The sequence below is a fragment of the Ambystoma mexicanum genome, chromosome 14 (genome assembly GCF_040938575.1).
Source record: "Ambystoma mexicanum isolate Mex_15411 chromosome 14, UKY_AmexF1_1, whole genome shotgun sequence".
In the NCBI taxonomy this organism is placed as follows: Eukaryota; Metazoa; Chordata; class Amphibia; order Caudata; family Ambystomatidae; genus Ambystoma; species Ambystoma mexicanum.
In genome coordinates, this window is record NC_090940.1 from 62910445 (window position 1) to 62923291 (window position 12847).

General features: G+C 47.0%; 1 protein-coding gene across 1 annotated transcript in view; it reads left to right on the forward strand.

Moving 5' to 3' along the window:
• Positions 1-12847, forward strand: part of STXBP6 (syntaxin binding protein 6) — a 575667-nt gene that overhangs the window by 459480 nt on the left and 103340 nt on the right. Inside the window, exon 4 of the mRNA XM_069638523.1 lies at positions 3831-3996. Within this exon, the coding sequence (XP_069494624.1) occupies positions 3831-3996 (166 nt within the window). The remainder of the gene's footprint in view (positions 1-3830; positions 3997-12847) is intronic.

Here is a 12847-nt window from a genome sequence, read left to right on the forward strand (position 1 = left end):
GAAGAACATTATGCATGCACATTTGAGCACGCCGAAGGACGCTAATCCATGCAAAAGCGATGCTTCACATTCCTTTTCATGACCATCCCAAGGGGAGGCGCCATTGATTGTTTCCATTTACAAATCCCCCGGATCGCTTGCTTGTTTCGATCATACATTTTGTTTAAATTATTCACTTCTTGCAAAGCCCACATGAATCCTTCATTCCTAAGCAGGGACATGCCTCTTGGACCCCAGAGTCTTGACGATTGACTGCGGCCGGTGAGTGGGGGTGGGGGGGATGTGTAGAAAGAGGGGACAGATACATTGTCAAAGATTTGCCTGACTGGAAAGGCAGTGGGTAAAATGTATCTGTTTATTTATAAGAGGCCCATGTTCAGCCTTTACAAAGTGCCATGGACGAGTATGCTCGTCCTTTTTGCATAGACTTGCATTATAGCCTGGAGTTTAAGTAGTTATTATCAATATCTGTATTAGTACTAACATTTGTCATTTAAAACCTGCTTTAAGTAGGATCAATGTGTCCCACTCACCGTGTTCAAAATAGCCTTGGCATGCAGAGTGTCATGTGCTTACCTTGACAAAGGGAATTGCAGAATAAATGGTTAGTTTCAGCTTTCAGGCATCAGTCTTTTTTAATTGGGCATTCTTCAAGTTGACTTTACTGCAACTGACATTGTTAGCAATATATTGTAGACAGATGATGTATTAACAATAGAAATGGTGTGGTTATTATAGTGTATATCATTCAAATTGCTGTGTGTTGATTTCTAATATTAGTATGACACTTGTAATTGGTTATTTATAATGCGCTTAATACCCAGGAGGTTTCGAAGCACGTACCGGGGATCGAACCTGTGTTGCTCTGTGCCGTCTTGCTGCCAAGGCGAGCATATTGCCACTGAGCTATACTCCCGGGACTACTTCACACAGATACACCAGAAATAACTTAATCTGTATACCAGAGAAAAATATTTAAATCAAAACTCCATGCCCAATTTTATTTTAAAGAGAGAGTATTCTTGTGGTGTGTACAGCAGTTTCTGCAAAGCTAAATGTACCAGCAACCTGAAAATTTACTTTTTAAAGCTGGGTAGGTTCAAAAACATGACACCCACTAAAGAACAGCCATTGAGGCCCAGGACGAGGACCAGAACTGCCCACCTCCCCCATCCCATTGCTGACAAAAGAACATTGGTTATACAGTCGGTCACACCCACACATTTTTGTTGTCGAGGAGTCTGTGATATAATAGGGTGAAAGCAACGTAATACACGTGGGAATCGGACTACCTCCTTCTCCTGTATTTCACCGGTATTTAGACCCAAAACAGTGACAAACAATGTCACCAGGCATAAACAAGACTCAAAACCTTTTCAATCGTACAGAAGGAACTCTGGATACATTTATTTCACAAGGTAGTTTCCTTATTGCGAGATATGATATTAAAAAAACATAATCCACACCAGAGTTTCCAGAGGTAAAAAACATTCTGCATGGGTTGGTATACAAAAACAGACTGGCATCTTTTTGTTGCCATCTAATCACGAATTCTACAACAACAGAAAAGGGATTTTTTTTTAGAAGTTTGCGTTGGTTATTTAACACCTTATTGCAGAGCGATTTGAAAAACTTGGATAATATGGAGGACATTCACGATGGGATTTCTTATTCAACAGGACTTTTTACATCAATACTCTCTTCCTATTTACCGCGCAGTTGTCATGTTCCTCTATGGGGTACCATGCCTATGGTCTATCTTGAACCCCTGTCTCTTCACTGCTTTTCTACGTGTCCGTTAGTTCCACACGTTTTTGTTTGGGCTGGATGTTTGTCACAGTAATATGTTGTAGAATTCGTGAATAGATGGCAGAGTACAGATGCCAGTCTGTTTTTGTATACTAACCCAAGTAGAATGAGACCTGAAAGAACCTTTACCTCAGACTTTTTAAACCTACACAATTGAAGCTTACACCTACAACCTTCCTGACTACATATGAAATATTGCTATGGGCATTCTTTGCCCTGGGAGAATTGCTTTGGTTTGTCCTTTTCTAGGGGGGGTGGCAGCAGCTTCCCCTCCCTCGTAGAGCTCCGACTATTAACACCAGGGCAAACCTCAAACCATTCCAATACATTTCCAAAAGAGTTTGGAAGTACACAGGACCTCTATCCACCTGAAAAATCTGGTGATTTGGTTTATCCCAAAACAATTTCCCCCCGGCCAATTGTTCAGCATTGAGCCAGCTCTCTCTCTGTAATGTCACGCACTCTGTCTAAGGTATACTCGCTATTGTAAAGGTGCTGGCTCAAGAACGCCCATTCTACACTTTCTTCTGCAAGAGGAGGACCTGCGTGAGTGAATATCTCGGGGTTGACCCCCGGGCCCCCCTTGCTTGCCCATTGTCACCACATCACCCGGAGTCAGGCTGCCACTTCCCTCTCTTGCCTCTGAATGCACAAGTCACCCATTGTTGATGGGATGTACTGTTTGAAACGAGCTGGGAAGTAGATCTGTCTTCGGCTGGGGCCCCCCTCTGGAACAGCCTCCCTGCCTCTCTGAAACATGAGAACCATCTCTGGTTCTGGAAAAAACACCTCAAGACCTTCCTCTTTGCGTCTGCCTTTGCTCCTCCTTTTCCCCTGCTGATCTGTTCTGGCGCGGTGTCGTGAACCAGGTTACCCTCTGACTTTCGGGCCCAGGTACCTGCTAGCACTGCCTACTGGCAATCCCTTGCACTGGGGTCTGTATCGGTAAACACTAAACCCCCCTCCCTTTTTTGTCTGCACTTATCAGACACACCCTATCTGTTGCCTTAAACCTAGCACTTGCCACTTGCTGCCTGAACTACCACTGTGTGTTGCTTTTTATTATTCACTTATTTATTATTTATTTGCATTCCTTTGCTCAGCACTTTCCACTTCTCTTCCCCTCGCGTGCACTGTCCCCCTTTTCCCTTTCCCATGCACTTGCGCGTCTTCAATGTCACTGGGCCTAGTAAGATCGCTGTTGTGTTCTCCCTTGTTCCCCTCCCGTGCCTCATTGCGCTCTGAAACACTTGTGTACATGCGTGATAGAAATAAAATATCAATACTGTTTAATCTGAAACACAGACCTCTCATGCTTGCAAAGACCAGAGGGATTTGGGGTGCATGAACAGAATAAACGAAGACCAATAAAAATGCAACAAATGAAGAATAATAAAAATGTAACAGCACTGTGTGCATTGCGTACCCCTGGAAGATGAGCTGCAAACGTCGACTTTTGATGCTCATTGTTGGGGCTTCCTTTCTCTCTAATAAATGCCAATAATTGCAAAACCGGGACCAAGCCAGCAATTTGTGAAAGATCACACAGTTTGGTCAAGTGGGGAAGCGGGGATTAAAACTCTAGTCTTCTCGATCAACCGGCAACAGAATCAATCGCCTACATTATCATAATGTGTGCGCCTTGAGGCTTTTGGGCGATGTGGCGTGTTTTAAGAATTTAAATAAATAAATAAGTAATATGGAAGGAGGAATGGCAGACAGCAGCTTGAGAATAGCGCTGGACTTCTTTGTTATGTTCTTGTAATTGGTGTGTTGCGCAACACCCCGAGTGTAGTTTTGGAGAGAAAATTTAGTATGCGATTAAGAAGTCCCGGTTAGGGACATAGAAGAGTAGTGGCCGAAGGAGGGTGGTTTTGGAGCCAAGCGTAGCAAGGGTGATGGGTTGGCTGAGGTGGGCAAGAATGCCTTCACAGTCCTCAAGCCATGGGTCTGGATAATGCAAGTGATATTGTGCAGTCTTCAGGGGCTTTGCTCATGTCTGACCTGTTCCTTCTCCTTAGGATTCCCCAGAGTTTGACCTACTTTTTGAGAATGCCTTCGACCAATGGGTGGCGAGTTCGGGCTCTGAAAAGTTCACATTCTTCCAAATCCTGCACCACTCCTGCCAGCGGTACCTGTCGGACAAGAAGCCCGAGTTCATCAACTGCCAGTCCAAGCTCTTCGGAGGTGAGTGGACCCTGAACTCGGCTCGTTATTCTGGTCAATAGTGTCACTTTTAATTAATATTTCTTGGTTTTATCTCATGATTGCTATTCTGAAGTTCGAGGGGGAGTGAATTAAGCTGGAAAAACCCTTACTCAATATAATTTTGTGCACAATGGCTGAATGTTTAGTGACTGTTCACTGTACTTTTTGAAGATTGGATATATTTAAAATGTTCAATTAACCTGTCCCGTTGCTTGTCAGATATTGAAGGGCCTAGTTTGACGCCTAATGTTTTTCATTTGTTTTAATGTTACTGTATTTAAAAACAAATTTTCTAGCAGAGAGCCTTAGGATTGTAACGCTCCTCCTACACATTTAGGATCAGGGTTGATGAGAGTGGGGAAACGCAGCGTGCTTCCTTAAGATTCCTTCTCTAGTTAATTTGTATTTATTTATTTATTTAATTGTTTTTTATAATGCACCTCATACGTACATGAGTTTCGTTTCTAAGCGCGGATCCAGGATTCAAACCTCTGTTGCTCTGCGTGGTCTTGCTTCCAAGACCAGGCATTGCCCCTCTGCCCCTCTGCTATCCTCCATTAACCTGTGTCATTAGATTTCAAAACCCACACGTTAACGCCTTGGCGCTGGCCAGTCAGGATGCTTGGAACACAGGCGGTATTGTATGGTACAAGCCCGCGGCCCAGGCAGCCTGGGTGCTGCTAACCAGCGCCCCCTTCCGTTCCCTGCTCCTCATTCTCTTCGCTTCCCCCACAGCCATGTATATTCTATGCGGGTGCTAAGGGCGAGTCCGTCTGTGTTGATGATGTCACAGTCGTCAACACAGAAAACGAACTCCGAAAATGGAGCGCGGCGCCGCACACGAAGGTAAGATTTATTTTTGTAGTATACTCACGCTTAGTACCCACGTAGGATCTTCACAGGTGCTAATGGCGATATAACACTTTAGGTGGCTTCATCGCTGTCGGTATTGCCCCGCCGCCCGTGTTAAGGGACCCTCGCTTCGATCGTGCCCTTAACTTTGGCAGCGGTCTGTTTCTAGCTGCCTCGGCCCACCCTCTTGGGTTATATCGCCCCAATATTATAGCTTCATAGGATTGTGATGAACTATTCACTGAATATACAAAAAGACACACAACGCGTTTGTGTAATGAATACACCTTAACTTTCATAAAATCATTCTTAAAATGAACGACACATGTTGTGTCAACAATACGATGTGACTGCTAGTCAGTAAAAATAGTGGACCGAAGGAAATTGAGAACATTGAGAAAAAACAAGTTGTTTTGTTTTCCAATATTTTTTAAACCTTTCATGATTTTGGCTTACATTTCTAACGCTTCCAGAGTAATATGCAAGCAGCTGCCTTACACACGACTTTGTGAACCGTGGATATTTGGAACGCGCCCAGTCATTGCGATGGCATTACATCTGGTATATTACTCCTACTACCACCCCTCCTGCGGCTACCACCCCTCCTGCGGCTACCACCACTCCTCCTGCTACTACCACTCCGCTTGCTACTACCACCATCCTCCTGCTATTACCACTCCTCCTCCTCCTCCTACCACGCCTCCTCTACTACCACTACTCCAGCTATTACCACTCCTCCTGCTACTACCAATCCTACTACTTCTCCCCCTGCTATTACCACTCTCCTGCTACTACCACCACTCCTGATACTACCACTCCTCCTCCTAACACTCCTCCAGCTACTACCACTCCAGTTACTACCATTCCTCCTACTACTACCACGCCTCCTCCTACCACTACTCCAGCTACTACCACTCCTCCTGCTACTACCAATCCTACTACTTCTCCTACTACCACTCCCCCTCCTACTACCACTCCTCCAGCTACTACCACTCCTCCAGTTACTACCATTCCTCCTACTACTACCACGCCTCCTCCTACCACTACTCCAGCTACTACCACTCCTCCTGCTACTACCAATCCTACTACTTCTCCTACTACCACTCCCCCTCCTACTACCACTCCTCCAGCTACTACCACTCCTCCAGTTACTACCATTCCTCCTACTACTACCACGCCTCCTCCTACTACCACTCCTCCTCCTACCACTCCTCCTGCTACTACCACTCCCCCTCCTACTACCACTCCTCCTGCTACCTCACCTTCTCCTGCTGCTACCACTCCCCCTCCTACTACCCCTCCTCCTCCTACCACGACTCCACCTGCCACTACAACACTCCTCCTACTACCAGCACTCCTTTTCCTACTACTACTCCGAGGCGTCTACTGATTTGTTTTTTTATCTGGGGGGGGCGTAAATGTGTCGCACAAAGATGTGGGGAAGACCAAGCATAGCGAGGGAGCCCAACCCAACAAAGAGCGTGAACATTCTACAGCACACACTTTCTGTGAAAAATGTGTCAAAAAGCTGCACAGTTTCCAATGGTTTTTGAGGTAACTGAAAAAAATCCATTGGGTGCAAGTCACCAACAATGCAGACAACTATATACAGAGATTTACAAACTAACACTTCAGGACACAGTGCCCAAGCCACGCGAAATCAAGTGCAGCTCGTGCAGCCCTCCACCTAGGCCCTGGCCGCCCACCCTGTCTCTGTACGCCCCTCACTGTCTGCTTCATGCCAGCAATGTTTGGGAGCTTGGGTGTCCATAGCTGGAGCCTGAGCACAGTCTGGACAGAAGCTACAGGTAAGAAATGTGTGTGCGTGAATGCAAGGGGATGTGTCCGCGTGCATGTGATTGGGAGAGAATACGTTGTTTGGGCACGCCTGTGAATGATGTATATTGTTTGGGCAGGCCTGGGAATGTGAGACTGAATGAGAGATTGTATATTGTTTGGGCAGGCCTGGGAATGAGAGACTGAATGAGAGACTGTATATTGTTTGGGCAGGCCTGTGAATGAGAGACTGTATATTGTTTGGGCAGGCCTGGGAATGAGAGACTGAATGAGAGATTGTATATTGTTTGGGCAGGCCTGGGAATGAGAGACTGAATGAGAGACTGTATATTGTTTGGGCAGGCCTGTGAATGAGAGACTGTATATTGTTTGGGAAGGCCTGGGAATGAGAGACTGAATGAGAGATTGTATATTGTTTGGGCAGGCCTGGGAATGAGAGACTGAATGAGAGACTGTATATTGTTTGGGCAGGCCTGGGAATCAGAGACTGTATATTGTTTGGGTATGCTTGTGAATCAGAAACTGTATATTGTTTGGGCAGGCCCGTGAATGAGAGACGGTATATTGTTTGGAAACGCCTGTGAGTGAGACTGTATATTGTTTGGAAACGCCTGTGAGTGAGACTGTATATTGTTTGGGAACGCCTGTGAGTGAGAGACTGTATATTGTTTGGGCAGGCCTGTGAATGAGAGACTGTATATTGTTTGGGTACGCCTGCGAATGAGAGACTGAATATTATTTGGGTACGCCTGCGAATGATGTATATTGTTTGGGCAGGCCTGCGAATGAGAGACTGTATATTATTTGGGTACGCCTGCGAATGAGAGACTGTATATTGTTTGGGTACGCCTGCGAATGATGTATATTGTTTGGGCAGGCCTGCGAATGAGAGACTGTATATTGTTTAGGTACGCCTGCGAATGAGAGACTGTATATTATTTGGGTACGCCTGCGAATGAGAGACTGTATATTGTTTGGGTACGCCTGCGAATGATGTATATTGTTTGGGTACGCCTGCGAATGAGAGACTGTATATTATTTGGGTACACCTGCAAATGATGTATATTGTTTGGGCATGCCTGCGAGTGAGAGATTGTATGTTGTTTGGGCAGGCCTGCGAGTGAGAGACTGTATATTGTTGGGCAGGCCAACGAATGAGAGGCTGTATATTATTTGGGCATGCCTGCGAGTGAGAGACTGTATATTGTTGGGGCATGCCTGCGAGTGAGAGACTGTATATTGTTGGGGCATGCCTGCGAGTGAGAGACTGTATATTGTTGGGGCATGCCTGCGAGTGAGAGACTGTATATTGTTGGGGCATGCCTGCAAGTGAGAGACTGTATATTGTTGGGGCATGCCTGCGAGTGAGAGACTGTATATTGTTGGGGCATGCCTGCGAGTGAGAGACTGTATATTGTTAGGGCAGGCCTGCGAGTGGGAGACTGTATATTGTTAGGGCAGGCCTGTTAATGATATAGAGACTGTATGGTGTTTGGGCACACACGTGAAAGAGGTGAATAAAGCTGTATGGGTGTGCGGGTTGCCTCTGATTATTTTTTGTGGGGGTCGTTACATTTGTATATCTGCAGCCAGTCTGGACATATTTTCTTTCTTTAGCATGACATTTTATTATTGGTATCAAGGTTAAAGCCAGCACAATGAGTGTTCTTACATGGCCATCTTGGTCTGTATTTTTACTGTCAATCTCGACATGGTTTCTTACTATGACACTGGCAATGGGGTACATTTGTTGAAAATGTTGTGGGGGATATGACCTCTAAAGGAAAGGGGCCTCTGTCAAATGAGTGGGACAAAATGGTGAGCCACACAAGTTGGGGAGGACAAACATCTTTGCTCCCCCTCCCCCCACCTAAAAAGACATCCTTGAACACCCTTTTTTTTTTCTCAGGCAATGCTAACAAAAGGTTGTACTTATGTAGTAACTGTGGCTTATATTGGTGCGGCCAACATGGACAGCTATGGGTGTAGCCAGCATGGAGATATTCTTTTATACTGGCCTTTGTCACAGGCAAATGCATAATGGGAATGCGTTGGAAAAGGCTTATGTGCATGTCACAGTGCCCTAGCGGGCATAGATGGGGAGCACAAGAAGGTGAGGACTGAAGAGACCGAGTTTACGATATGAGAAGAAGTCGGGCGTAGGGTCTGAGAGTCACTGTTTCCTGCTTGTTACATGGCACATTTTGCTCAATTCGAGCCCGGAGCTCTGGCCCGCTTGGGTGGTTCAACTGCTCTGCTGCTGGTCATGAGTAGTGAGTAGGGTCAGCAACCCGCTAACAAACCAAGTTTCATTCGCAGTCAAGCAGCCAATGAAATTTAACAAGGAATCTCAGTATCAAACCAAATTGCACATCTCTTACTGGTGGGGCCACGCCCACCAGCCTTTTAATCTTCATAGTTCCGCCATTGTGCATCCTTCTAAAGTGGTCATCTCAACAGCATAGACCGGTGCCTGGGTGGGGGTGCTTTCAGTGCACACGAGTCAAGCCGGGGGAGGGGGGTGGGGGGGAGGCGTCAGCCGCCCACCCTAAGCACCCATTCACCATGGCTCGTTCTACTACTCCTACCGCTACTAATCTTAATATTCTACTAATACAACGTTGACTTCTACCTCAAAGTCCTAGCTTTTACTTTTCTTTTGGTGACGCGCTCCAGTCTGGCAAGCCTGAACTGTTAGCAAGACATGACCGATTGGTAGCAAGCATGCTATGTCCTCGTGTGCCGCCCATTGTTTGTTTGCCCCCCCCTACCTTGGCCCCATGCTGATCATCACCTTCTTCTTGATAACCTTGATGCCACACTCAGGTTAGGTTGTGCGCACATCTCTCATGCAGGAGATACTTGCTTCAAGAGACTGGTGCCTGTCTTTCCATTGCTGCATTTGTGTCCCTTGTGCTCAAACACCAGCCTGGTCCCCGCCACTGGGATGCCGCTGTCTCTACTGCCCTCATTCTACTTTTAATTGTAAAACTATAAAAGAATCTTCAACATGGCATCCCCATCCCCCTCCCCCTCTAACAAAACTGCTCGTATTGTTTTGCTGTCAGCAATGGCGGCGATGGCTCTTGCAAACGGGCACTTGACAATGTGACTGTGCCCTACAGAGAGAGACACCTAGACAGACTGAGAGAGTGAAGAGAGAGCGAGAGACACACACATTGGTCTAAGGAAAGGCGTGTACAGCTGGTATTCAGCACTCCATTGACTGCCTCCAAACCCCTTTTCCCAAGACATGGATTGAGCGGTCAGTCCGAAATATCTAATTGTTTCAGTTTCCACTCTGTCATTGGTCTGGTCTCTTTGCCTACATGATAGGTGTTAAGGATCTGCATCTGTTAGGAGGAATCTGGCAGATGTTCTGACATTTTTGGAGCTCGAGGAAAAGGATTCTGCCATGATTGGCATCTGCTAGAAATGTCTCACTTTCAGCCCGCGCTCTGTTTTTACAAACAGGTTGTTGGTGGGTTTGCACCCAAATGGGTCTTCCAGACATGGGGTGCATAATTGAACTTGGCATATATGTCATTCCCTATATACATTCATTGGCATGCCAGCATCGTCTTGGCAGCTGTGGAGTGCCACAGCTGATTTTGTCCACTGAAAGTGCCAACCTATTTTTTGCTGCAAAATCTACCTCAACAATGGAGGGGGCACAGTCATGACTACTTCAGGGAGGTGACCCCCAAATGTTGCATAACGGGGATTTATGGGAACCAAGCTATGCTCATGTTTGCCTTGGTATTTTTTTGCAAATGCAAGTGGCATCCCTTTGACAGGAAAGCAGCAGTGTTCACCTACTCTACCTCCTATGAGCCTCTTGGCATTTAGCATACAAATAAATATATAGCAATATCTGTTTGTTTATATGGTGGCCTATGGAAAGCTACAGTTATGCTACCCACACCTAATTGGGGTCTGTGTATTGGTATTCTGGTTGCTGGAGTCATTTAACTGTCCGTGTTGGTGGACTCCCCTGTCTGGGCTCCGTTCCACCCCAAACAGGCCATTAGGCCCAGCCCATGAAAGTCACTTTTTTATCTTTGAGAATGATTGGCACTTTCCTAGAGGACAGGAAATCCATCCCGCCAGGGGATCCGCTGGGAACCAGTGCTTCACAGATTAGCCATGGCTGCCCAGTGGACTGCTCCCACCCAGGTGTTATTCACTGGAGTCCTTTTGAGAGCAGTCAAGGAGAGGGCAGGGCTAGAGTGGTTCAGGAGCGAAAGTTCGAGTAGGAGAAGGGCTCCGCCATCTTGGAATTTCTCATTTTCTCATACCACTGTATTTCCTGTGCCCGCCCCACACTTACTATATAGTGTTGAGGAATTCTGCCACGTCGCGCCCTTCTCAATGGAATGGTCTCCTGTGGGCACCGGACATTGAACCAAATGTCATCACGCCCTCCCAGACAGTGTTAACAGCTAAGAGGCCGAGGAACCGGAGAGCGGGGTCGCAACACAACAAGGAGTGCATATCCTTCACAAAGAAGGGATGCGGCAAGGCAACATCCCATATTGACAGCGTCTTGAGAAACATGGAGTATGCCTGTTGCCGCTCGTTCACACGCTTAAGAGATGGGCATATCTGCCGTGATCCGGGTCACACCAACTTTCATGCCTCTGAAGTGCCCGACTTTATTCCACATTGTAAAGACTGGTAGGGGGTGTCTGTACTTCCGCTCTCTATATGGTAGAGGAGAGGCACACAGGACCCCAGTCAAGATTCTCCATTGTGGTAGCAATGGACGAGCAATCAAGGCCTAGCTTCTCAGGAGGGGATGCGGGCTGTTTCTTAAGTACAGTGTAGTCCCCGAACCCCCACAAAGGAATGTCCACACACTGTATTACTGAAAACACAGTCTTTATATAATTAATATTCAAAGGGATGTACACGATCACAATAACGCACTTTGTACTCGGAAATCAACAATGATAAATATATACAATTCTAAAGTGGTACCACCAGTGTTATAAAATCTCATTAAAGTGCATCAACTGTACGGTTACAATGTCACACAGATCAATAACGAGGAAACCAGCATTAGAGATAGGAAGGAACGCAAGATGGTTGAAACAATAGGCAGATTCCTGACCCCTACCACTAGGCACAGTTCTGTGTGGAGATCCCCCCACCTGGGTAACCTGTAAAATAAAGATATATAGCACAATTTCACTAGTCTTAGTTCCTCCTATTAAGGTTTTACCCCCCAATGTACCTGGTGGAGTAGAGTTCTTCGAAGACGCGTCAACAGATCCTCCTAGGGTGACTCCCTTTAAGGCAGGAGCCACGGATCGTCGAGAGGCGTCGGGGAACTCGGCGTTCGGCGTCGGGGAATCGACGGCCCTTCTTGAGTGCCCTCCCTTTAAGGCAGGAGTCACAGGTCATCGAACGTCCGACGGAGAACAGGTTGAACTACGGCGGTGAAGTGGCAGCTTTGTTCCTAGCGGTGCTCGTCGACGACGGAGCATTGGCGTCCCGCAAGGAAGAGGCGTGCGGGGCACCTCAGTGACGATAGTTCTGGACTGCAAAGAGAGGATGAAGAACTGTGGCCCAGCAAGGGCGTCGAGTCGGCGGCGTCTCTGTGGTCTTTAGGTGGCAGGAAACCCACCGGCGGATACTCCTCGGCGCGTCGACAGTCGGGCCTTCTCCAGTGGGATTAAGCGGGCGACGATGCAGACGAGTGTCCTATGATCAAATGAAGTTCTTAGGCAAACGGGAGCACGGCAGCTCCGGTCGGCGACGGGGGTCGTCGACAGTGGCGGACAACAGTCCGGGTGCTTCTCTTAGGGATTCTGCGGCAGTCCCCGTCTCCGGTCGGCAGCCTTTCGAAGGTCTGTCTACCAGGGAGCGTTGGCAAAGAGCAGCTGTGTACGATAGTCCCTCGTAGCTCGGGAAGAGGGCGCCTTACCAGGTCCTCTCTGGGTCAGTCCTTAGAGACACAGCAGCTTTCAGATTGTGAAGGAGAGCTACAGCAATTCTTCTCTTCCAGAAGGGCTTCAAGGTTGAGCTTCAGTTACTCATCGTAGTGGACTTCAGCTTCTGAACAATTTCCAGTGGTGAGAGGTTCCCAAATATACTATTCTGTCTCTCAGCCACACTGCTGGGTCACACTCAGCAGCCAATCATCCAGAAGGGCATTCATGCAGTCAGTCAGCCAATC